This window comes from Bicyclus anynana, chromosome 2 (genome assembly GCF_947172395.1).
Source record: "Bicyclus anynana chromosome 2, ilBicAnyn1.1, whole genome shotgun sequence".
Lineage (NCBI taxonomy): Eukaryota > Metazoa > Arthropoda > Insecta > Lepidoptera > Nymphalidae > Bicyclus > Bicyclus anynana.
The window spans coordinates 14,302,958-14,330,665 of NC_069084.1; the positions used below are offsets into that span (position 1 = coordinate 14,302,958).

The 27,708-nt window shown below is 38.4% G+C and overlaps 1 protein-coding gene across 2 annotated transcripts; it reads left to right on the plus strand.

Annotated features, from left to right (window-relative positions):
• The first annotated feature begins 133 nt into the window (after window positions 1-133).
• On the plus strand, window positions 134-27,669 carry LOC112051539 (ubiquitin carboxyl-terminal hydrolase 20). Of its 2 annotated transcripts, none has more exons than XM_052884895.1 (21): window positions 134-447; window positions 3,482-3,601; window positions 4,507-4,611; window positions 5,084-5,216; window positions 6,031-6,181; window positions 7,021-7,108; window positions 7,648-7,740; window positions 8,191-8,290; window positions 8,707-8,794; window positions 9,269-9,366; window positions 10,368-10,500; window positions 11,439-11,556; window positions 12,300-12,428; window positions 13,805-13,920; window positions 14,940-15,118; window positions 16,418-16,607; window positions 17,871-17,984; window positions 19,479-19,622; window positions 20,490-20,616; window positions 21,354-21,482; window positions 22,247-27,669. In XM_052884895.1, exons 1-21 carry the CDS (start codon window positions 370-372, stop codon window positions 22,856-22,858), a joined length of 3,045 nt encoding a protein of 1,014 aa, XP_052740855.1. In that variant the 5' UTR covers window positions 134-369; the 3' UTR covers window positions 22,859-27,669. The 2 variants fall into 2 exon arrangements, with proteins under 2 accessions (XP_052740855.1, XP_052740851.1); XM_052884891.1 differs by having other exon boundaries at window positions 135-447; window positions 11,436-11,556.
• The last annotated feature ends 39 nt before the right edge of the window (window positions 27,670-27,708 follow it).

A 27,708-nucleotide genomic window follows, 5' to 3' on the forward strand; every position in this document is an offset into this window, starting at 1 on the left:
ATTATCTCAAAATCCTATTACTCTCCTCTATGGAAAAATTATATCTGTTTACTCTACATTCTGCTATTCTGTGATTTTGTTTGTCCAATACATATTCTGTGGATACTTTTTAGAGTTTGTCTTTGGATCTGACTTTTCGCTTGTCACGGAACGTTTAGTGTTAGAGGAAATTTCTGTAATTTTAATTAAATTATCACTCGTTATTCAAAATGTGTCCTTCTAATTTTTGTTATCTATCTCATTTTCCTACTTTCACATTATTTTCTATCAATAGAATTTGAGAAATGTTTGTTTGTGGCGTTTCTGTGATCTTGTAATTTCTTGTTGGTATTTACGTATTTCTTACGTTACAAAGGTGAATTCTTCATAATGGACAAAGGTGTGACGTGTGAACATCTAAACAAACTTGTTGATCATCTCGGAAAAGAGCTATGGCAGTCGAGGGAGGTAAGGCTCTACAATTTTATTATCGCATAACCTCGAAACGCAACACCAATGTAATTGGTAATTAGCATTCTTTGGTAGTGTTCTCATTATGCAATGCACTGACCGATGTACTTGCGGGTTGCTTAGAGCTTATCACTAGTATTGTTTACTTGTCCTGTTCTCCTAGTAGTTAGGAACACAAAACATTATGTGTGGACTGTTGATACCATCTTACTACATTCAATATGAATGGATTGGAATAAAGCATACTCTATTGTGTTTTTGTTAACTAAGACAACATTTGTTTCATTTTCTTATTGGCTAGCCTTTTTGGTTGTGTATAGTGAAATGAAGGATTCAAATTCCATATCAGACCAAAGAACAATTGTTTTGTGTTCTATGTTGAGTGCACTGTCTATTTGGGATAGGATATTTATCAAATACAGTTAGCTCACACTCTTAAACACCAAGGCCCATTAGTCCATCAATATCAAACTCAGAAGCATTATTATGAGTAATTATCATACTCAGTTACCAAGATCAACAAAAATGCTGTAGGTACTTAAAACGGTTTACGGAAAGCATTACCAACTTATGAGGAGCCATCCTATTTGCTACTTGCCTATAATCTGTGGTCATAATCAATTATCTAAAACAGTTGTGAAGTAAGCCAATCACAGTATGTATTGCAATCAAAATACACAATTGAATACATATCTCCTTACTATATTTATATAGACTAAGACAACAATATTGATTAAATGGGTATTAATTAACACTTCATGATTGAATGCATAACATATTACACTTAATAGTATTTGCTTTAACAATATTTATGTAACAGACATGCATTATGTAAAGTGTGCTGCATAAAACATATGCAGTGCAAATGTCAATAGCATTAGTAAGCTGAACAAATAATTCTTGTTAGTAAGTGAAGTGCAAATTTCTGTAGGCTAAGAAAATAATGATATGCAACTTTTAAACAGATTATCTATCTTTATTATTATAAAAATTAGTAAATACTTACTACTATAATGGTTGTTTATTGAACTTCTCAGCCTTCGCCTAACAATCTCCTTCATGCCTTCTCTAACTACTTGTCACTGGCGAGATAAACCATGTTGGCACAAAAGAAAGCTATAAAGAAGAATTGAATAGTTGTTTAATATTTGTCAGTTCTTTTACCTGATAGAACATGTATTCTTTTCTTTCATGTGTCATTTCTAACTTAGTTTGGTAACAGGCTTATAATAAACAAGCTGACGCCCTGTGGTTTAACCCACATAGTTCCCATTCCCATGAAAATATGGGAATCAATAAAGCTTATAATATATGGTATTTTGTTATTGAAATACCAAATAAACCAAACCTTCCTACAATCCAGGACTCTCTTTTTGGTGACCAAAGAATAATCACAATTGCTGAATGCCTTCAAATTTCTTGGTAGAAAGATTGGACTAAGGACTCCATCTCTTGAGGTTATTGTTGATAATGACTTCAATAAGGTAGACCATCAACCATTAAGTATTATAAAAAAAGCTTGGATTTAAGATAACTATCTTACTTCATGTCTGACTTGGCCTTTCCTTGTTTATGATATTGGTAAAACCCTTCTAACAAAATTGGATGCAAATGTTATAAAGACATTCCCCCGGCTGACCCCTCAACTTCATTCAGTGCTCACAACAGTTTTGGGTTGAAATTGAAACAATCTACAAACACCTTAGAATTACCAAAACGCATATCTTGGCAAAGTCCTAGTACAAATTAGTTGTGTCACTCCCAAAAGATGAGTCAGAGAATTGAATTCAAGGCTTTAATTCCATAAACAATTTATGGCAGGTGCACAGGTGCACAGAGAGACGTGATAACCCAGTGGATATAACCTCTGCCTCCAATTCCAGAGGGTGTGAGTTCAAATCTGGTCTGGGGCATGCACCTCCAACTTTTCAATTGTGTGCATTTTAAGAAATTAAATATCACGTGTCTCAAACGGTGAAGGAAAACATCATGAGGAAACCTACAAGCCAGAGAATTTCTTAATTCTCTTCGTGTGTGTAGTCTGCCAATCCACATTGGGTCAGTGTGGTGGACTATTGGCCTAACCCCTCTCATTCTGAGAGGAGACTCGAGCTCAGCAGTGAGCCATATATGGGTTGATAATGACGACAGGCGAATAGAGCTGGGTTGGGGGCAAATAAGAATAAAGGAGACAAAGATATAGTAAAATCCTTTCTATAACAAGATGAAAATGAAAGTGCACACAATGAATTTAGAAATTCAAAATGAGTGGCTATCCTTAGGCGAGTTCTACATCCCGGTAGCAAAATCAAAATCAAAATCAAAAATCATTTATTTCAAGTAGGCTCAGTTTACAAGCACTTTTGACACGTCAGTTGACTATTTGTAAAGATTCTACCACCGATTCGGAAGGCAGGTTCTGCTGAGAAGATTATAATACTGTATGACTTTTGAAAAAGTCATACAGTATTATAATTTACAATTGCATTAAAGTTGCACGCCTTGCTGTGTGACTGGTCTCCTGCTGTATTAAAATTTTATCTTAATGCTTTTCAAATTATCCTCTCAGAACAGAGTAACCTAGTATGATGTGGGAAATGGCGAATGCCACTGAAAAATCTTGTTATACTAGTGACGAGACAATAGGAGCAGCAAGGCACTTGTTAGTTGGATGTAAGGTGCTCCTGGATAGGGGTATTTAAAACTATATGTGAAGCTAGCCTTTCAGTAGCTAGTACTCATCATCAAATCTCATCCTATCTAGATATAATAAAACAATGTATGCAATATCATATTTCTATCTTTAAAAAATCTAACTATACTTACACTATCTTCTAAATCAATGTACAATACAATGTGTAGAATCCAAAAGGGGTGTGGATTTTCATCCTCCTTCTAGCCCGCTTCCATCATATTGCATCATTACTTACCATCAGGTGAGATTGTAGTCAAGGGCTAACTGTAAAAAATTAAAATAAAGTGTGATGAAATCCCAGACGTCTGCTAGTGTTTAAATGCACAATTGTTTCAGAATCTACAATGCTTCGACTGTGGATGCCCAGGGCCAAACCTCTGGATCTGTCTGCAACCTGACTGCCATCATGTTGGTTGCTGTGAAATTAAAAATGACCATAGCACTATACACCAAAGGGTAAATATCCTATAACTTGTTTTGAAATGAAATTAATATATTTCTTATCATGCTGCTTTTACTAATTTATTCATGATGTGATTACACTGTGAGATAATTATATAAAGAACTAAGCCATTTAGCTAGAGGAACAAAAGTGTAGTGTTAATGCTATCATATAAACAAAATGCCTTCTGTTGTAAAAACATTGATTATGATTAAGTCAATGGGTTCTATGTACTTGTATATTAAGTCACTCTCACTGTCATATTTGTTTAAAGCAAGCATTTTTATTTCTTTTGTGAGAAATCTTACCCTGGGCTCCCCATCAAATTTTGATACAGGTCCCTCCAAGGCACGCTATGCGACTGATTAGTAGAATAGGCTTATTGATAAATAATCATCATTATCAACCCATATTCGGCTCACTGCTGAGCTCGAGTCTCTTCTCAAAATCAGAAGGGTTAGGCCAATAGTCCACCACGCTGGCGGATTGGCAGACTTCACACACGCAGAGAATTAAAAAAATTCTCTGGTATGTAGGTGTCCTTACAGAGTTTTCCTTCACTATTTGAGACACGTGATATTTAATGTCTTAAAATGCACACAACTGCAAAGGTGCATGCCCCGGACCGGATTCGAACCCTCACCCTCCGGAAATCGGACACAGAAGTCATATCCACTGGGTTATCACAACTATGATAAATAATACCTTTCTTGTATTGTAATAGTTATTAAAGTAACTGTATCCTCCTTGATATTAGCTTAGTTACATTGGATTAATATTGTCAGAACCAGTTATGAGGCTTGTGTTGTTGAGGGTTTGTAGGGGCAAAGCTATATCCCCTTTAAACCCTCTTTGACATTTTATTTAAGTTTTACTGTTGAGTATTTTATTTGATTTTTTAACTTGATACTTGTTCCAGAATTTCATATCCCATTGTGTTCATATGAATGTGTCAAGTGAACGGATATGGTGTTACTTGTGCCAAAAGGAGGTCCACACCAGAGCTGCACTTGCACATGCTAATGTAAGAGACACTTTTGTACTAATTTATACCCTACCCCTAACCTAACCCTACCTCTTGACTCTTAAACGTTTGTATGGTTTGTATGGTTATGGAACAGGGTTGTTTTTCTTTCTCACCTTTTAAACCTTTCCAATACCTCCACAAACATTTCAAGACCAAGACAAATCTGTTTAGCCGTTCTCAAGTTTTAGCGAGACTAACGAACAGCAATTCATTTAGTGAATTCTTGAAGTTATATCTCGTCTACATACAGACACGCACATTAAAGACAGAACTATTTTTAAAGAGATTTTTATGATTAAATAACAAAAAAGGCATTAAAATTTTCATAAGTATTAAAATATTTTTTGCACAATTATACAATAAATAAAGACATTTTAAGTTCGAAAAATTCATCATTTTGCGTGAAGTAAGAGAACCCACCTCAATGCATTGCTTATGAAGGGTGCAAATATGATCATGTATATTTCAGTTGGGTCCAGACTCGTCGGTAGTGGAAGAGATGTCGGTGAGCACGCGACTGGGCTCGGTGGGGATCAGCGTCAACTCGGACGAGGATCTCGACCCGGAAGACATGGACTACGATGACGAGCAACGCCCTAGAGGTAATTTAAAAAAAAAATAGAATATTTGCCATATCTTTTAAATATGACCAATATTCCCGTTCTCCGCCAATTAATCGGAAAAGACTGTAATAGGATGTATGCCAATAAACCAGGGATCGAAGATCGAACCACAAGTCACAACCAGAACTATGATGAATTCGGATCCTTTATCTGCTTCTGTTGTCACCTGCAATGCGGGGATTCAATAGTGTAGTTTTACTAAAATAACACGGGAAGGAAAACCATAAATATACATGAATTTTTGTCTATAGTCTAGTATATAATATTACAATCAGAAGTGAGGAGATCCGCAGACAAACCAAAATCACTGACGTAGCTTGCGAAGCTTTAGTGACAATGGGCCACATAGTTCGAAGAGCCGATGGAAGTTGGGGTCCCAAGGTGCTGGAATTGCGACCACCCACCGGTAAGCGAAGTGTTGGTCAACCCACTGGGTGGACCGAGGATATCGAGGGGTTGCAGGGAGCAGCTGGATGCTGGTGGCTCGAGACCGTTGGAGGTCCATGCGAGAAGCCTATGTACAGCAGTGGACGTCCATCGGCTGATAATGATGATTATGATGAATATTACGATATTAATATGATATTGTACCCACCCTACTGACAAAGACGTACCGCCAAGCGATTTAGCGTTCCGTTACGATGTCGTGTAGAAACCGAAAGGAGTGTGGATTTTCATCCTCCTCCTAACAGTTAGCCCGCTTCCATCATAGGCTGCATCATCACTTACCATCAGGTGAGATTGTAGTCAAGGGCTAACTTGAACTTAAGAATAAAAAAAAAAAATTGTTCAGGGCTGGTGGGGCTACAGAACATGGGCAACACGTGCTACATGAACGCGGCGCTGCAAGCGCTGAGCAACACGCAGCCGCTGACGTCATACTTCCTCGAGTGCGCCGCCGCCGTCGCTGTACTGGCGGGAGACAAGAAACCTGGCCTAAGTCGGTGAGTATTGGAGATGATTTATATTAGAGCTGCCGTGTCCGGACCGTCTGAGGCCGGGAACGACCGTGGTGTAGACCAGCGTCGTACGTTAGTAGACGGGCCTGGATGGAACACAGGAATTGGCGTATCCAGGGTTATTTCCTAGTGTGGGCCTGGCCCCGGACATCGAGTCGAGTATTAGTATCATAATAGAATTACCATATTGGTAGTCCAAAATCCACAGGTCCACTCTAGGATGGGCACGCCCCACCCGGTCCGACCCCTATATATTGCCTTTGAACACAGATCATCATCATCATCATCATCATCATCATCATCATCATCATTATCAACTCTTATTCGGCTCACTGCTGAGCTCGAGTCTACTCTCGGAATGAGATGGGTTAGGCCAATAGTCCACCACGCTGGCCCAATGCGGATTGGCAGACTTCACACACACAGAGAATTAAGAAAATTCTCTGGTATGCAGGTTTCGTCATGATGTTTTCCTTCACCGTTTGAGACACGTGATATTTAATTTCTTAAAATGCACACAACTGCAAAGTTGGAGGTGCAAGACCCGGACCCAACCATATGTAACATTTTAAATAGTGCCCAGTCCGGATTACATACATGGCATGACCCAGTCTTATACAAATAATCCAACCAATCATCATCAGATAAAGTTTGTGCCTTGTTCTCGTAGACACTCATATATGTCCAATGCACCATACTTCTATTAGACCATACTTCTATTAGACAAGAGTCAACATTACTTGTAACTACGAGCTGCTTGCTTTGGGAATTCAAGAATGAAATCCAATAGAAAAAATTTTTCATTTCAACTTTTTCTTTTACAGAGCATACCAAAAACTAATTAAAGAAATGTGGAGTAGAAGGACGAGAGGCTACGTTGTACCTAATGGTATCCTTTATGGGATACGAAATGTGAGTATATAAAGAAAATTTGAATACAAAAATAAAAATATATGGGCAATTAAATAAAGCCGGGATGATTAAGTTGGGACGAAAGACTAGGCTAGCTCCGCCGCTATTGGTTGACAATATAACTTGTTCGCTTCACAAGATGTGTCACATTAGATTAAATTAAAAAATTCTGTCATTTTAAAATGTAAATAATTTTATTTTACACTAACTGACGCCGCGTGGTCGCCGGTTTCGCTTGGTTCCCGTTCCCGTAGTAATACGGGAATAATATATAGCCTATATCCTTCGATCCTTCCTCGATAAATGGGCTATCTAACACAGAAATAATTTTTCAAATCAGACCAGTAGTTCCTGAGATAAGCGAGTTCAACCAAACAAACAAACTATTTAGCTTTATAATATTAGTATAAATTTATTTTTTCGTTAATGTAAAGTCTTTTCATTATTAAAGCTACATATTTACAATGTTTCAAACATGCCCTGAAATAATTAATTTGAATTTTAGTCAATACAAAAAAGAAACAATTTGTTATGCTCAGGTTCACCCGATGTTCCGAGGCTACCATCAGCATGATACACAGGAGTTCCTCAGGTGTTTCATGGATCAGCTTCACGAAGAGCTCAAAGAACCGGTATGGTTTTTAATTTTTTTTTTGCTGATCTGATATCTATTTTATAGAAAAAACAATTAAAAATATCTATTTCAAAAAATATCTGGTAGACTTTGACCTTCACCATATACAGGATGTCCCATATAATTAATGGCTCAAACGCAAATGAATCATAACCTAATTATCTAAAACTAAGAGACGAATATCTTAGCATTCCATGGATTCACCGTGCGGGTGCCGGGTCCATCGCGTGGAAAGAGAGAAAAACTCCGAGCAGAGTCCCGAACTTGTGACTACAGGATGTAGGGTTAAGGAATTCCTTGACGATCGATTAGTGTTGAAAATATCCGTAGGGTGCAAAGGGATATTTTATTTTTGGATTTTTTTTAATTTTGTTTTTTTGATTGATGGAAATAAAATATCGAACCCATATAATAAAATGTTTTTTTTTAATTTTTTTTTTATTTGTAGGTGTGGGACAGCACATCAGACGACAAGCTCACTTCGGAGGCTGGAGTAGAACAGAATTCGCAAAATATACACATACGACGGAGAGCTGCGTCTTCTGGAGGTATGTCACAGTTCTTTTATTTCGTCGTTATCAACCCATATTCGGCTCACTGCTGAGCTCGATTCTCCTCTTAAAAATGTTTTTTTTTGATTGTAGAGAGCCATGACAGCCCAGTGAATATGACCTCATGGCATGCACCTCCACTTTTAATTTGTGTGAATTTTAAGAAATTAAATATCACGTGTCTCAATCGGTGAAGGAAAAACATCGTGAGGAAACCTGCATACCAGAGAATTTTCTTAATTCTCTGCGTGTGTGAAGTCTGCCAATCCGCATTGGGCCAGCGTGGTGGACTATTGGCCTAACCCCTCTCATTCTGAGAGGAGACTCGAGCTCAGCAGTGTGCTGAAAATGGGTTGATGTATGAATTTCTCTTAAATGCAACAGAAAATGTTGAAGAATATTTTTGTCGGCAGCCAGTGACGCGCCATATTTCGCACGCATGAGACGCAAATCGCCCGCGACGTCGTCCTACAGCGAAGCGAGGACTGACGGATATTTGAGGTACTTTGGAATACAAATATTTTTTATTAACCGACTTCATAAAAACGAGGAGAAGGTTCTCAATTCGACGCGTATTTATTTTTTATTAATGTTTGTTATCGCATAATTTCTTCATTTCTTAAACAATTTTAATTTTTTTTTTCTTTAAAAGAGTATACTTCCAGATTGGTCCCATTTAATTTTCATGAAAATCGGTTGAGTGATTTCATGTTGAAGTGAAAATAACGTTATTTTCTGAATATCATAAAATTACTGAACTGATTTTTATGAAAATTAAATGCTAGAACACACTAAAAACAAAAAAATAAAATCTTTTTAACAAAAAAATTGAACCGACTTCAGAATCACTCAAATAAACTAAAAAGCGAAAAATACCATCGTATGTGCTACCTTCTGATCACTTTGAAGTCGGTGCCAAGCCAGTGACGTATTCAAAGTGATGTTATGGTTATGGTGTTACTTTGCGTTGTTCAGGGTGCAGTCGCCGTCGGAGGGAGTGTCGCGGCACCGGCGGTCGGCAAGCTTCGCCGGCACACAGTTCGCGTATAACATGGTCACGCATCAGATCAATGGTAATTCATTTATATAGTTAATTTAATTATTATTTTGTACAAAAAAAACAGTTTCAAAATGTCTGCTAGACTTCAGCAGTGATTTAGTACCTTTTTAGTTTATAACTTTTTAGCGGACGCTCGCGAATTCATCTATCTTTAAACCTTAATGCGGTCTTGGCGTAAACTCCGTTCTTAGTCGATGTTTAGTAACTATGAACTACCTCCCTGCCTAAGGACATGTCCCAAAATGGGCCTTTATTATATATTATAAGCAGGTCGATAGTATTTTTTACGGATAGAAGATACAAATTGCTGTTGAGAAAATAATTTTCAAAATTTTTGGAACCTGCATTAATTAGATAAATATTTTTTTTGTTTCGCTCCCTTGTCGACAAATTAAACATACACAGTACTGTAAAAGTGTTCAAAACAGCCAATAAAAACATCCGGTGTAAGCTGTCAATGTCATGTAATATTGTTAAATATGACACAAGTTAAAAAGAAACATTAAATCGTAGACAGAGAAGCAATATACAAAAAATTCCATATATTGATTTAAAAACGCCTTAAACGAACGCTACTACGCGAAGATCACTGACAATCTGTCAGGGTGTGAGTTACAAGCATGTTGTCATGATAAAAATTCTTAATTAATCTTGTCAGCTAATGAAAATAATACATTTTATTTAATTAATTTAAGTTAGCTTAGTTGTCACTCTGAATAAAGGCCCAGCCTCCATACAAAACTGGGACATGTTCTTTATACATCTTTATACGTCAAGCGGTTTCACCCGCTTTAAGTCACTCGCGAAGTTGATCGAATACGATAGTGTAGGCACAAACTTCGCTTTGTACAAACTTCCGTTTGTTGTCAGTTTTTATGCCGAGTCAAAGGACCCGAAGGGATCCTAATTTCGAACACGAACGCTTCGCCACACTATTCGGCTGATAGGACTTCGACGAAACGTCGCGAGTAGTGTATTTGAGACTTAAATAATTAAAAAATATATTGTCCAAAGGTAACACGGAAGCGACGCACCGCGACGTGGGCTCGGAGTCCGAATTGTCTTGCTCCAGCGAGGCGGAGGAGCGCTACGAGACGTGCTCCAGCGGCGCCAGCGACGCGCCCGACCCGCGCCCGGAGCCCGCGCCGTGAGTACTTCTAGAGTCTTCTACTTCTAGATACTTCTAAAGCCTACGCCTTCTAGAGCTTCATACTCCTATATATAGTCTAAGTTCCTGCATTAGAGATATATACCCTCGTCTGTTTTTCATTAGTGCTCACTAAAAAAGATCTGATCTCATCGAGATAATGTACCACGCAATTTGTAGGACATTGTGGCTGTTAAGTTGTATAACTATTAATTAAGCAGCAGTAAAAAAACAGTAAAAACAAAACAGGAGATCTGTGATAACATAGAGGGCCTCTGCCTCTGATTCCAGAGGGTGTGGGTTTGAATCCGGTCTGGGGCATGCACCTGCAATTTTTCAGTTGTGTGCATGTTTTTTTTTTTTTTTTTTGTTCTATTATCCTCGTGCGATCAGTCGACAGACTATGAGCAGAGGTGTTGTAAGTAAATTTGGCGGTTAAAAGCAATCTTCCCCAGTGGGAGCAGCTCCATGTAAATGTTATTTATGGCTTTCAATCAAATTTGCCGTGTCTTTTCAAGCGTTGAATCGTCTGTGGTATAGCCTATTAGCCTAACCCCTCTCATTCTGAGAGGAGACTCGAGCTCAGCAGTAAGCTGACTAACTGATAACAATGAAAAAAAAAACCGGTTAGGAACAACTTTTGATGACCTTGTTATTGATATAAGTTGGGAGGAAGGTACAGCGCTCGGCAAACATCTTGAACAAAAAGCGGCTTAGTGGGGGAAAGTTCGCGCAGGTACACTTTATGACAATGTACAAGGCCGACTGATGACTGACCGACAAATCTACTTCTGCGCATTTAAATGGATTGTTCAAGATGTTTGCCGAGAATTATAGTTTATCAAAAGTTGATACTCGCGAATAAACTTGATAGGAATCAGTTGTACAAAATGTTTTACGGATCCCTGACTATAATACTCTTTATACTCTACCAGCAGTAACACGTGGATGGCGGGCGGCGGCGGCGACGGCAGCGGCGCGCGCTACCGCAGCATCATATCCGACGTGTTCGACGGCAAGCTGCTCTCCTCCGTGCAGTGCCTCATCTGTGATAGGGTACGTTGCTCTACTACAGTAAGGACATAAGAGGTTGTTCAAGTATTATCTAAAGAGTGAGTGGCAGTCTTTTTTTTTAATTCTTTACAAGTCAGCCTTTGACTACAATCTCGGAAACGAGCTAACTATCTTGGAGGACGATAAAAATCTACACTCCGTTCGGTTTGTACACGATATCGTACCGGAACGCTAAATCACTTGGTGGTACGTAATAAGCCATGGCCGAAGCTTTTAAAAACGAAACGCCTTTACGGAAATTCTCGCAAATAAAAAAATGCATGTAACAATGCTTTGCTTATTTTTGCTGACAAGGGGGTTGGGGAGGTAAATAACTGTAATAAATCTTGCGTAATACTTGAACGGCTCCCAACTATTGTCTTGATGCATTCGTATAAACTAACAATAGATAGTGATTCAAGCAATAGGTTTTAGTAGATATAATTAATCTTCTCAAAATAAAACCTCAAACCATATCACAAAGCTATTTATTCCAATAGATCGTTTGATATGTTCTTCCACACGGGTAAACCGTACTACAATGTTTTTTTTTAAATAGTTTCATAGCATTGGCTAAATAAATTCAGGTTTCCTTAAAAGAGACAAATCTCGGAGGCCATTCTTTAATTTTTTTTACCATGGTTGTAGAAAAGCATTGTATGCCACTGAACGCAATTAGCCATTGTAGCACTCGTGCTAGAATCGCCGCCGTTACACATAGTCTATAGTCTGTTATGTTTGTGTAGGTGTCAACGCGAGTGGAGACATTCCAGGACCTGTCCCTCCCCATCCCGTCGCGGGAGCACCTGGCGATGCTGCGCTGCCAGCAGCCGCTGCTCAACCACCACGCGCCGCACGGAGCGCAGGAGTCCTGGGTAAATGTCTTGTGAGGAATCAATACACTATTTTATTTTTGTATATTTTTTTATAATAATACTTTTGTGGAACCCTACCCCTATCCCACCCTACCCCTACTCAACCCTACCCCTACCCTACTCCTAGTCCTACCCTACCTCTCATCTCTCGTCACGAAATATGGCTACTGGTGGTGAATGGAGAATCATCGCCCATCTTAGCTCGCTCGCTCGCTCTTTACACGACGAAAACGATTACAACGATGAAACATCGATTCTATAGAAACAGTTTTTATAAACGCGTTAGATCATTGATTCTTGATCTTTGACAGAGGGGTAACGGTTTACGAGGCAGGTCCTTTCTTTTTAATTGTCTAAGTCGCCCATAACTAGAGTACCACTCCTGTGTAGGCCTTAGGCCTACAGGACACAGGAGATATGTCAATGGCATCGTACCGGAACGCTAAATCGCTTGGCGGTACGTCTTTGCCGGTAGGGTGGTAACTGGCCTCGGCCGAAGCTTCCCACCAGCCAAAAAATTAGTAAAGTGCGGAGTGCTAGTTGCAAATACATATGTCGTCGATATCGACAAGTCAGATACAGGCTGTATACATACCACTATCCATACTTGTCAGTAAGAGCAAGGGCCTGAAGTAATCGAAGTAAATCACTGCACCACAGAGGTCGTCGCTCTCGTCAAAAATGTAGTCGAGTACTGTCATCATCACCTTAACTTGTCATTGCATAAAGAAAAATCATTTAATTTTACCTAAAAGCGTGTTTTACATGGATAGTCGGAATTATTTGAATTACTTTGTATGAAAACAAAAAGTTTTTTTTTTTCGTTAAAATAAAATAAGTTATACAGTTCGGCTCCTATAAGTGGACTAGTCAACACATATATGAAAAATCATATACACAAAACAAAAAATTAACCATCAAAATTTATATACAGACTTATACTTAGAACAACTGACATGAAAACTGCAATATCTGCATTTTATTACGCGTGGTTAAGATATGGGATAATTCTTTGGCACTAAAGTCCAAGACTTGTTTATTCTTCAAAAAAAGTGCATACGCATCCTCGTACATATAGGTAAGACCGAATCTTGCCAACCGTATTTCAAAAAATAAAAATCATATTGACCTGCTTACCAGAGAATTTTCTTAATTATCTGCGTGTGTGGAGTCTGCCAATCCGCATTAGGCCAGCGTGACGGAGAGGAGACTCGAGCTCAGCAGTGAGCCGAATATGGGTTGATAATAATGATGATAGCAATACCATATTTGCTTGAATAACAATAAAAAAAAAATTCAACGGCTTGATTTCTATTTGCGATTACACCTTCTGGAGTTTTCTGTATTCTGAGGTTGTATCATTGGTGTGATGTCAGATCTGGTGGCTGCTGAGCTGGCTGCGGTCGTGGTTCTACGGGCCCATCGTGTCTCTGCAGGACTGTCTCGCCGCTTTCTTCAGTGCTGATGAACTCAAAGGAGATAATATGTACAGGTTGGTGAACATTTATACTACTACTCTACTTTGTCTCTGCTTTTTGAAAGAAAGAAAGAAAAAAAGTTATTGCTGGTCCACCAAAGAGGAGCGAGGAATCGTAGCGTAGAAATGGACTAATGCGGAGCGGAGTTGCGTACTGTATCTGCCCACCGGAGCGGAGCGGAGTTGCAGACCATATTAAATAAATAAAGGTTAAATTAAATTGATTTAATTTCCCCGCTCCGATTATCGGTTTTATATGAATTTTTAACTAGCTCGCAAGTCCCTGTTTACTTAAGAGGAGCAGAGATTTTGGACAATCCTATTGGTTAATATTTCTCCGTTTCTCGGCTCCCTTGCCTCGCTCCGCTTTGGTGGACTGGCAGCCTTAAGTTTTGCCACATATCACGATATTAAATTATAAGTATCCAATATATAGGTACGACCACCATTCGAACAGTAAAACCGGTAAATAAATGCCCTGCTATACGCGGCATAACCTAGAAAATGCCCAATAAAAGAAGTATGCAGCACTGATTTTCAGTTGAGACCCAGTTTAGGTGCTTCACGCCTTTTAACACTTAATTTAATAGTTTTATTTTCAAAAATTCTTCCTTAATGCTAATTTACTGTGTAGAAGGTATCCATATATAAATTCTCAAGGACCTATACAAATTCCCGACAACCTAAGGCATAGTCCACTTCTGCCATAAAATACATCAATGTTGCTAGGCGATAATTAATGGCGGTAGTTTTCTGATAAGATTTAACACAAACAGCTCTAGTACTTCTGCTGTACGTTTAGCATGTGTCAACAAGAGACGAAAGACATTTTGTTGACTAATAGCGGTGGAAGGGAAAATAAAATATCTGCTTTTCATCCCATCACAACAATGTAAATGATCGATGGTGATGGCCTTTATCTAGTCACGAGATATGTTTATGATGCATCCTAGGCCTGCATGGGCTTTATATTTGGCAAAAATTTTAACCGTTTTTGTTACTATTGTCAGCAATAATTACTTTTTAATTTCCAGTTGTTCCCGCTGCAACAAGCTAAGGAACGGCATCAAGATGTCAGGCGTGATCCGGCTGCCCGAGGTGCTGTGCGTGCACCTCAAGCGCTTCCGGCACGAGCTCATGTCCAGCGCCAAGGTCGCCGCGCGCGTCTCCTTCCCCATCGTCGACCTCAACATGGCGCCCTACACGCACAAAGGTGACACGAGTTTGACACTTACAATAACTGTGCATATACGGGATATCATATCCTATACACTGATATCGTATACTGCGCCCATATATCGTGATATATCTTGACTAGGTTTTAAGGTATTTTGATCGTGGTCGAGTATTGGGTAGAAACCAGAATAAATTATTATGTGATAGGGAGTCAGCCCCAAGCGGAATCCCGGACTTGCAACGATGGATGTAGGGCATACCCCATATGATGATACTACACCAAACACGCCATAATACTCCATTGGTGATGGCCGAGTAATAGTAATGTTAGGATTCTACACACACACATGTTTATTTTTTTCAATATGTTCTCCTTTACTGTTGAAACTAATGATACTCGTATCTAACTCCTTAAATTGTACATTTTTTTTTTTTCTCTGGGTTTATCTGTGATCAGTAAGAACTATAAGCAGATATGTTCTAGACTTCTCTTTTCGAGTGTATTCCCCAGTGAGAACATCCCCTCATTGTTTTTATAATAATATGTCTATGTAATAATGTGCTTTCTTTTAAGCCTGCTCTGATATGTCCTGTAAATCAGTTTTGAAGCCAGAACATTTGGATGACTCATCAGTCGTGTTTTATACTTTTGCGAGACTCTGTCAATCTCTTCGTAGACAGTTTCCACCTTTAGTGCCTCATGAATCTCGTTATTCTTTATAAACCACGGAACACCACAGATCCTTCTCAAAATTAGGTTTTGGGTCCTTTGCAGGATGGATATGTTAGAGTTACTGGAACTTCCCCAGAGCTCGATGCCATACATCCAGACCGGCTTCAATAGTACCTTATATAGCAAGAGTTTGTTATCAATGGATAGTTTGCTATTCCGGCCTGCTATCCAGTGTATGTTCTTGTATCGTAAGTTAACCTCTTGTCTCTTTGTTTTGATATGGTGGTGCCAAGTCAAACGCCTATCAAGGTGCAATCCATATTGTACAAATTGTACATAAGACCATTTTTATCATTTAAGCCATTCTAAAACCAACTTTCTAAACATCCATACTATTATTATAAATTTGATAGTGTGTGTGTCTATCTGTTTATTTGTTTGTCCGTCTTTCACGCCAAAACGGAGCAACGAAAGGACGCGATTTTTTAAGAGGAGATAGTCGAAAGCATGAAGAGTAACATTGACTACTTTTTGTCTCTATCTAAACCAAAACCCTCCCCCCCCATTTCATTAAACTGGGGGGGTGGAAGTTTGTATGAAGCATTCCGCAGCGGGTCTGCTTGTTACTAAATAAATAAATAAAATTTGTACGTTTGTCAACAGAATGCTCGTCGAAAGTGACTCGCTACTCGCTGTGCGCGGTGATATGCCACGCGGGCACGGCGGGCGGCGGGCACTACACGTGCATGGCGAAGGCGCCCGACGGCCGCTGGTTCGCGTTCGACGACGCCGCCGTCACGCCGCTGCCGCCGCACCACCTGGCCACGTGCGAGGCCTACGTGCTGTTCTACAGGTAACACTAGCTGATCCCGCGCAGTTTTGACGGCCTCCGTGGCGCAGTGGTATGCGCGGTGGATTTACAAAACGGAGGTCCTGAGTTCGATCCCCGGCAGGGCAGATTGAGATTTTCTTAATTGGTCCAGGTCTGGCTGGTGGGAGGCTTCGGCCGTGGCTAGTTACCACCCTACCGGCAAAGACGTACCGCCAAGCGATTTAGCATTCCGGTACGATGCCGTGTAGAAACCAAAAGGGGTATGGATTTTCATCCTCCTCCTAACAAGTTAGTCCGCTTCCATCTTAGACTGCATCATCACTTGCCATCAGGTGAGATTGTAGTCAAGGGCTAACTTGTAAAGAATAAAAAAAAAAGTTTCACCCACGTGGTTCCCGTTCCCATAGGAATACGGAGATAATATATAGCTTATAGCCTTCCTCGATAAATGGGCTATCTAACACTGAAAGAATTTTTCAAATCAGACCAGTAGTTCCTGAGATTTCAAGCAAACAAACAAGCAATCAAACAAACTCTTCAGTTTTTTATATTAGTATAGATTATCAAGCACCTGTTAAAATCTGATCAGGTTTTCCGAATCTATAAGACAAATATCCCAAAAGCCACATTCCTATATTTGGTTAGATAATTACAGCATTGTGCAACCAAGCATGCCACATATTTCACCATGCAACCTATTTCACCACCTTTGCCAAATATTCGACCTATTTGCTGATCTTCTTGAATTGATTTATGATGGAATGTAACATGACTGAATGGGCATGCTCTATCTTAGGTCCCATGACACAATATATACACTTAACATTAAGTTAGATTGTCTATCTTGTTACTCTAATGGCTCACCTATATGGTTTGGATCATATCTATCTACTATTGCGCATTTATAACTTCAAAGAAATTTTCAGTTAAAATTCACAGATGCAGGTAAAGTTTTGGTTGCGTCTTTAAAACTGGATAGATTATAAATAATAATAAAATAAAAATCGTTTATTTCACTTTTAGTTCTGGCAGGTTGATAAACTTAATAGCTCCTTTTGTACAAAAATGGAGATCTAGCCCTGTAGTGGGCTAAAATAGGTTAATAAAGATGAGGTTCTGTGAAAGCCGCGAGGTTATGCCATATAAAAAAAAACAATTTCATGTAAAAACTATAAAATGAGACTCGCATTTCTATTTAATTTATTATGCACATTTATTGTACAGTTTAATCAGTCCAAAGGTTAAACTGCCAGCACACATGGAGCTCAAGTATTTATGTTACAGAAAAGTAAATCCCCAGATGAGCGTACTGCGGCAGAAGGCGGCCGAGATACTGGAGTCGGCCAGCTCGGAGCCCAACGATATCAAATTTTACATCTCCAAACTGTGGATTAATAAGTGAGTTTTAAAAACTGACTAACTACTTTTTTTTTAACTGTATTTTTACTTGGTTTGTTTTTGTAAAATTTTGTTATTTTGTTTTTGGTGTAATAAAGTGTTTTATTATTATTATTATTATTAACTATTGTTATATTTATTGAAAGTCCCTACAAAAGGCCTTTGTCCTGCAGTGGACGTCCATCGGCGAATATGATGATAATGATGATGATTGTTACATTAGCTTTTTGAAATAAGACTTCTTTACACACACTTGACTTGAGTAAGTAACTGAATATGTTCCTAAAATTGTAATTGGGCGATGCGTGCTGCCATCTGTAGGTCATAGTAAAACAGTGTTTCTTAATTTAAACTACGAGTACCAGTAGATGGCGTTCTTAAAAAACTTTGAAACAATCCCTTCTAATGCAGTTATGCCTGAGGCTCATAGATGGCGCTTTGTTCTTTATTTTAAAGAAGTTTTACTTCAGTCGTGTGGTCTACAACGCACTCTTCTTTTTTTATTTATACATACGTTGCGATTATAAAAAATACGCTTTTTACTTTGTGGTTTGGACCCTCGAAACCTGTTATTTTCCAAAGCCACTACAATTGGCTATTACTATTTACCTATGGTAATGCATGGACTGGCAAGCTTTCAGCTAACCTAAAATGAGGTATGCTTGGCTATTGCAGGCTTTCGGTCAATGTATTATTATGGAGGCTAGAATTGTAAGGTAAAGTTGAGCCTCGTGGTGGAATATAGCTTGTCATGAAAAAATTTTGTAAATTTTAACTGTCACTTTTCACCAAAAAGATAAGGTCAGGAGACCAGGTAAGTTAAAAGCGCCTGAAACTTAGTATCGCCGTATACGCGGCGTTTTGTGGCAAGCCCATATAAAGTGAATAGAAACTGCAGAAAAGTGGTCGTTGGCGGCAATTTGTAGCTGTGGTGTGAATCACGTGTTGCATTAAATGTTTGAGTATAGACAATAATAGGGATGATGACAGTTTTTTAAATTGTATATAAATTAAGAGTATACTAATAGTAAAGCAATTTTGTAAAAGTAACAGGGTATCTGCGACCATTACTTTCGGAGCTACAGGGACTTAAAGGGTCAGATTTGCGGCGCTGCCGCGGATCCCTGAAAAACGTTCGATACAAAATGGCACGATTTAGTGACGTCGTTGGCTCGCTGATCGTTAGATTTGTATGGGCGTTCAAACAAAATTACTAATATCTTTGTTATTTGTGCGTTTATGTTTATAGTTCATTTATTAAAAAATGTCACATTTAATGTAAGGAAGCTAAAACTGTATGAATTTTTATCTAATTACGATAAAAAAAAATTAATAGATTTTGAAATTTTATAATCTTATTTATTTTGCAAATATCCAGACAATCTTTGCTTTTTATTTATAAATTAGTTAACATTGACCTTATTTACCCGAATGTATCATAAAAATCAATATATTCAAACCTAGTCATCATCCCCATTGTTTTTTTTTCAATAGATTCAACACATGGGCGGAGCCGGGCCCCATAGACAACAGCGACTTCGTGTGCGTGCACGGCGCCGTGCGGCCTGAGCGCGTGCCGTACCTGCCCGCGCTCGCCACGCGCCTGCCGCAACCGCTGTGGGACTTCCTGTACCACCAGTCAGTACCTCATACCATCATCATCAGCCAATGAGCATTAGCTGCTTAAGACAACAACAGCGACGTAAACGTGTCTGGTGCGACCACTGGACTTTTTGTGTACTTCAATTGTATCTTTGTGGAGATAGCTACATTAGAGACATTTTGACGGCCTCCGTGGCGCAGTGGTATGCGCGGTGGATTTACAAAACGGAGGTCCTGGGTTCGATCCCGGCTGGGCAGATTTTCTTAATTTGTCCAGGTCTGGCTGGTGGGAGGCTTCGGCCGTGGCTAGTTACCACCCTACCGGCAAAGACGTACCGCCAAGCGATTTAGCGTTCCGGTATGATGCCGTGTAGAAACCGAAAGGGGTGTGGATTTTCATCATCCTCCTAACAAGTTAGCCCGCTTCCATCTTAGACTGCATCATCGCTTACCATCAGGTGAGATTGTAGTCAAGGGCTAACTTTGTAAAAAATAAAAAAAATGAAAAAAATCAAAATCAAAAATCAAAAATCATTTATTTCAAGTAGGCTCAGTTTACAAGCAGTTGACTATTTGTAAAGATTCTACCACCGGTTCGGAAGGCAGGTTCTGCTGAGAAGATACCGGCAAGAAACTCAACGGTTGCTCTTTCGAAAAAGTCATACAGTATTATAATTTACAATTGAACACAATTTTTTATAGTTTTATTTCCTGTGTGAAGGTGGAAGCTGATCCAATGGCCTCCAAGCGCTTTTATCTAAAAGGAACTCATCAATGTTGTAGTAACCTCGACTAAGTAAATGTTTTTAACACATTAAAGCTATGCATTGGCAGGTCCATCACAGTCATCACAGTCATAAAAAAAATAGCATCACTATAATGTTTAATTTGCTCATTACGCAGTTTCGGCGGCGGGCCGGCCGTGTCGCACGCGCACGAGTGCGAGGTGTGCTTGCGTGCGGCGCAGCGGCTGCGGGCGCGACGCGCGCGCGAGCTTGCTGCCTTCGCGGACCTGCACGCACAGTTTCAGGTAAACTCAGACCAATTATAGAAGGACCTGTATCGCACTCATAGTCACGAACAAAATTGTCTGTCATTAACTGAGGAAAACGAGCTTAGATTTGGTATATATATTATACTAAACTAAAAGTTTTTGCCCGTTTTTCACACCATTCAATTACACAGAAAAGTATTTTTAAAGAGCTCTTTAACCGACGAACATGTTTACAACTATTTAACATCGATACTATAGAGATAGTTTTTATAATCGCATTAGATCGTTGTTCATATACTTTGACAGAAAAGTAACGTCAAGCGAGGCAGGTCCTATACAATAATTGGTCTGAGCAGGTAAATCATAGTCTTCTGAGACGTCCTCGATAGCCCTTACGGGTTGCGAGGCGACAGTCATGGCTGATGTTGGCCTCTCTGTGGTTATCAACGCCGCCTGCAACAGGCATCAGTGAGTGGTCAGGCCTGTGGCAGTTGTGGGAACTGTGACGGAAGTGCTGACACTTGTGACATTGGGCAAGGGTATTGCGACCATAAAGCATACTAACTTCTGTTTGTTGAAGAGAGACTGATATTTCTGGACGAAAATTGTTTTTCTCTCATTTCGAGATCGAGAATATCGCTGTGTGCATCTTTAGGGACTACTAGGAGTCGTCATGATATTCGTCTTAGCTCATTGAAACGAAATGGGAAATAATATTCGCAGTCGTGTTTTTTCATATTTTTTTTATGTTATGATTTGTGATGACGTCACAGGAGCAAGAGCGGCCGCAGGCCGTGTACGCGATCAGCATGGCGTGGTTCCGCCAGTGGCAGGCCTTCGTGCGCAACAAGGCGCGCCGCCCGCCGCCGCCCGTCGACAACCGCGCCATCGTGCTCGAACAGGTACACTCGTTACGTATTAGCTAACTAACAAAGCACTCCGCTGTGTCTGTCTATCCTTGATGAAATCGAAAACTACTGAACGGGTTTTTATCCTGTTTTCATCAATAGATAGTGGATGGATAGGTTTAGGTGTATATTAGATTTCAGTGTCAAGCGTATTATATTAATTACACAAAGTAATGCGCGCCACGACATGTATTGGAATCGAAAATACCGTTCTTGTGATGGGATGAAATAGCGATGTATTAGATGCTGCCGCTTAAGGTCGATAATATATATGATCGTGTCGTTATGAGTCGAGATAGTAAGACCGAGACCGAGTGCTGGCGATATAAGACACCTTTGTTGGATAATTAAACCCGGGTTGTTATGGGATAGGCAGGGAGAGTAACTTGAGTGAATAAGGGGAGTGTTAGATATCTGTTAAAGGCGCATTTAACCCTACACACATCGTTCACAAGTGCGTGACTCCGCTCAAGGTGATCCGCTCTGCCACTCAGGGTTTATTGGTAATTGTTAGTGGGAATTGTTAGACCTAACTGACTTTCTTTCAATAATTGAGTTTTGCAGACAACCGCTTCTGATGTCAAACACCTTATTCTCCGACATATATATTTCTCTTCCCGAGATATTAAGGCATTATACAACTAAAACTTGATGTTGTAGAGCTCTTCGTAGTATTCAGCATCATCAGTATACATACGACATTAATTAACAAAATACACCACACGTGGTTTTAATTATTAACAACAATGTGTTTACAGGAAATCGACGGCCAACGGAATTACATGTTGAAACCTGGCTCCGACCACGCGCAGCTCAGCGAGGAGCTGTGGAGGTTCTTCATCGATATCTACGGTGGCGGGCCCGAGGTGCGGCTGAAATCGCCCGCAGCCTCGCCCGTACCCACCCAGCCGGCCTTCACCAACACCAGACTGTCGGGGAAGTATTCAGAGTCCGACAGAGAAGACTATTGCAACAAATCCACCTCGGAGATGAACATCAGAGACTCCATACCGGGTTCCCTCCAGAAGAATCAGTCTCTACAGAACATTGACAGACGATTCAAACCGACCAAAGCTGATTCGGATGAAGAAATAACGTACAGACACTTCCAATACAAAAGGCACGAGCCGAACGGCAATTATGACTCCGATGAAGAAATGGACATCAGTCCATCGCAGAGCTATACGAACACAGTGAGAATGGAGAACGGTATAGACAGCTCGGACCACGATGCCAACGACAACCATCTGTACATACGGGACAGGAGTCACACGGACACCGAATTACCAAATTTAGATAGTATATCCCTCAAAAATAAACCCTCAAAAGGGGGTAAAGTGAGAAAAATTAAAAGACGGACAGTGAAATGATTCTTTCTGGCCTTCCAGTTTGTTCACAGGCTGATGCAGCGGCCCGCTGGCCAGGCCGAACATTCCTTAACCGGTGACTGGTGTTGATAACATTGCATTTATTGGGTTGTTGCTAACCTACGGACCTGTTCTTATCGTGTATGGAAAATTTGAATATTTTTCTATAGATATTATATCGTTGGGCCCCATTCGCGTTTCGTGGTCACTTCAGAAAAACTGTAAGCTAACTGAATATGAAGGGTACCTAGACAATTCACTGATTGCAGTGCGCACGGGATTTTTGACAAGACTTAACAGTAAAATACTTCTATGTAAAATTTTAGATAGGTAGTAATTGTATGTCTATATGAAGTGCACTGTCAGTTTGACATCCGTAAATGTCAGATAACCAAACCATAGAGTCAAGTAGCCTCAATTTTAGTCCTAGTATATGTAAGGATAAAATCACATGTATGCTGAGAATCCGTGACTTTATATTAATAGATTTGATGAACGAATGTTTTAAAATGTTTCCTCACTCCCTATCAACATGTCTCGTGAAGAGAAAAAGACATTGTCGACCAATAGCGGGGCAGTTGCTTTCGTATTATGGCAACAAAAGAGAGAGCAATATTTTCTTGCTCCGCCATTGGTCGATATTTGTCTTTTCTCTTCTCGACATATGTCTTAACGTCTTAGGCCTACAGGGAATATCTAAATTATTAAATATACATACGGACTACTAAATGTTGTTTATCATTTGAGGTACAAACTGATAAGATGTTATCTCTTAAATAAAGTCAAAACCTGCTTGAAATATTATAAAATTAATTTCAACCCAGAACAGACATTCTAGAAATACCAAAAAAACTATGATAATAGTATTTATTTAATTTTCGCGCGTGTAAATACTGCAACTGTATTTTTTACAGTTTTCTTTTCTACTATAAAATAATTCTATCAATATTTATTATGAGACATGTGCTATATTATTTTATATATTATATATATTTTTTTATATAAAATTAGTATGGAATATGCATGTAATTGGTATTCACAACAATATTTTCTTAATTTACTCAGTTTAAATTTAAATTATTAAATAAGTAAAATCCTCTAGAAAATCAATAATTAATGAAGTAATACTATTGCTATGGTTCCATACGATATATTACGTTATTACCACAGATTAATCAATAATATACAGATGGAGCGTGTGGAACACGACGGTGTCGTAGCCGCTCCAATTACGAAATTCAAAAAGTAATACATTCTCAGTATTTAAATTAATTAATATAAATAATAAGTCATTTAAATGTTTTAAAAACTTTTCACAAAAATTTAAGAAATGAGATGGAGTATTTTTATTGGTTGATTATAATATTAATTGACGCAGTTGTTGTGTATTAAATTTAAAGACTTAATGCTTAAAGACTCACTTTTGTTATTCTGTGGTTATTATATCCACATAAATAAGTTCAAGACTATACAGCAAGCTAAAATAAAATGATGGTGTTTAAAAGAGGGTTTATTTTGCAGAAAATAATAATGTATCTCAGAATTTTACTTTCATACTTGTGAATTAAAAATTAAAATTGAATAAAAAAAATACATGCATATTTCTTATTAATTAATTATACTATTTAAAATATGTAGTATAAAAAGTTCGAGCTACATTCCGTAAAGGCTTGACATAAATGTTGTTTGAATTCTCATTTAATTGTTGTTATAAAATAATCTAAAACGAAAAAATTAGAAGGTCAAAAAAAAGCTACATGTTAGAAATATTTTGATGGAATAAAATGTAGATAAATAATGTAAAACTTAAAGTTGATCGCACACTTGATGGCTCCGCATTTTTTAATTAATTTGATACTGATTTCTACTTTAAGTGTTTATTTAATTATATTTATACAATACAAATAAATAAATATTTATAGTACAAAAAGTAGTAAAAAGTGTATAAAAGAGTATTAAAAAAAATATGGAAATAATAAAATTACATATGTGATGATGTACGTTGATATATTGTTACAAATAGATATTTATCTATACTAATATTATAAAGCTGAAGAGTTTGTTTGATTGAACGCGCTAATCTCAGGAAGTACTGGTACGATTTGAAAAATTCTTTCAGTGCTAGATAGCCCATTTATCGATTTATCGAAGGCTGTAGGCTATATTATCCCCGTATTCCTACGGGAACGGGAACCACGCGGGTGAAACCGCGCACCATCTACTAGTTTATTATAAATGCAGAAGCATGGCAAATACATAAACTTCAAGTAATTTTAGATTGATTCTAACTCATTTATATCTTTTAAATTAGATAACGTAAATAGTTATGACATAACTACCTTTTGGAGACTTATGGCTGGTTTCTCCATCTGATAAGTGAAAGGTATTCTAACCATAAGTTTTGTCACTTTCTTTATGTCTAATAACAATGACAAATTTATCGAAAGATGGATTAAAAATACTAAAAAGTGCGATACAAACGATAGTGTGCGATCAGCTTACGGCACTAATCGCCGTGTCAATGTGAATGGGGCCTTAACCTGCGGCCTGCTACCGCCCGGTGAGGTGTTAGTGATTTAGTACAATTTTAGTTCAAATTCAGGTATATTATGGTCTAAGATCCGGCATTAGAAATATATACTCTCATCTGTTATTTGTTAGTTATAAGAAATATATGATAGATAATGTTCACCATGAGTCGTTGCAAATAAATTAAATTACGGCCAAATACATTTTTCGTACAAAATCTAAACCATGAACTAGATCAAAGGCAACTTATTACGGTTAAATTAAACATAAAATCTTAATAGCCCAGTGGATATGACCTCTGGGTGTAGGTTCGACTCCAGTCTGGGGCATGCACCTTCAACTTTTCAGTTGTGTGCATTTTAAGAAATTAAATATCACGTGTCTCAAACGGTGAAGGAATAACATCGTGAGGAAACCTGCATACTAGAGAATTTTCTTAATTTTCTGCGTGTGTGAAGTCTGCCATTCCGCTTTGGGCCAGCGTGGTGGACCTAACCCCTCTCATTCTGAGAGGAGGCTCGAACTCAGCAGTGAGCCGAATATGGGTTGATAATGATGATGATGAAGCATAAAATAAGCTTAAATTTGACATATTAGACAACTAATTAAGTGATGAGGGTATGTAAATAACATTATTTAACTGTTTATATCTGGCAACCCCACAGTTGCAATGTGAAAGCAGGCAACATTTGCGTGTTCAATTTAATTAGTGTAAGATTTTTATTAATTATGCAAAGAGAGAAGCAGATTAAATAAATTTAATTTAAAAAAAAACAATTATTTTAATATTCATCGGACGCAATTAGGCAACATATTTGCAATGTGACTATTTTCTATGTTTTATTTTTAATCCCAATTAAATAACAGATGAGGGTATATATTCCTAATGCCGGATCTCGTACCAATAGTGATAGGTACCTACTGACTATTGCGTTGTTGGGAGGAACTGGGCTGCTTCAAATCAAAACCTGCTCTGGACCCGATAGAACCTTTTCTCATTTTCACATAAATAGCGTCATTGTTATAAAAAAAAAAATAAACCCCTTCAGATAATCTAACAGTTAAAGTAATCCGCATAGCTCCGCGGTTAAGCGGCTAGACACAAATGCGAGAGGTTTAGGCTTTGTAGAACTACCCTCACTATAATGTTACTTTCTTAAAAATAAAATAATGTTAAAGTTAACTTTTTGAGACCGAAATATGAATACTGTGTGCTTAGTGGCAGTTTTCAATGTATTCATACTGTGACTGTCGTAACCGTTAACGCGAATTTCTAAGGAATTGAAACAGCGCCATCTAGTGACGCTACTGCACACTAGATGGCGCTGTTTCAATTCCTTAGTTGGTTACGCGATCGTCACAGTATCAAGCTCATAGGCGTATTTAAGGAAGGGGGCCGGATAGGCCGTGCCCACCCTAGGATTCTGGGCTACTGATATGGATTTCTCTTATGATACTAATAATAGACTTGATATAGATACGCCAATGTTCAAGCTGCTACAAGGTTCACAGGTCTTCTTATCGACCGAAAGTAAAACTTATTTAGACATGTTAATAATCTTACATGTTATGTAATATGTAGGTAAATCATGTTAAATAAAATAAAAAACTGCAAATAAAGTATGTAAGAAAAATAGTTATTGTAAAATGTTTGTATTTTTATGTAAAATATTCACCATAAATAAGTCGTGTAACTCTGGCTACCATGAGGCATCTGTCTATTTGGGCTGAAAAAGATTTTATATTTTTGTTGGCCAATAAGTTATAGTCTGGCAAGTTCGTTAATGACACTTAGATGATATGCGGGCGACGGGGGGAAAGACTACGCGGGTGTGAAATCGTGCGTGCGGGGAAGTGAGAGTCGTCGTGTTTTCATTCATCGCTACACGCCCCCCGGCCCGCGCGGATCATCGGGACTTACAAAAGTAGTTGTCAATAGAGAATTATTTATTATAATGGAATAAGCCTAATTATTGTGTCTGTTTTATCTTGGGGACTTCGACAAATATTTAATAGATAAATAGAAAACGGTTTTGAATTGGTGCAGCCGATCTGTATATTTACATATAAATGTATATCTGTCTAAAGCTTTATGATATTGTGAATTTGTGACCTATTGTAAAGTTGTATAAAAAATGTAATGTTTACAGTCTTGTATTTCCACCTGCATTTGTTCGTTTCACATTTGTACCATGGGTTAGGTATTTATTTTGTTATTCCTGGTTCTAAGTCTATGTGTTATTTGTTAATAAATTGATCAGCAATTAAAAATATATTTCAACAAATTTGCTTTTGTTTTTATCAATAGTGAAATCGAAACAAAC

Coding starts and splice junctions, on each gene's coding strand:
- LOC112051539 (XM_052884891.1), top strand. CDS start 370: ATGGACAAAGGTGTGACGTGTGAACATCTAAACAAACTTGTTGATCAT. Junction 4,612..5,083: donor CTGCACTTGCACATGCTAAT/GTAAGAGACACT, acceptor TGTATATTTCAG/TTGGGTCCAGACTCGTCGGT. Junction 15,119..16,417: donor GGCGCCCTACACGCACAAAG/GTGACACGAGTT, acceptor GTTTGTCAACAG/AATGCTCGTCGAAAGTGACT.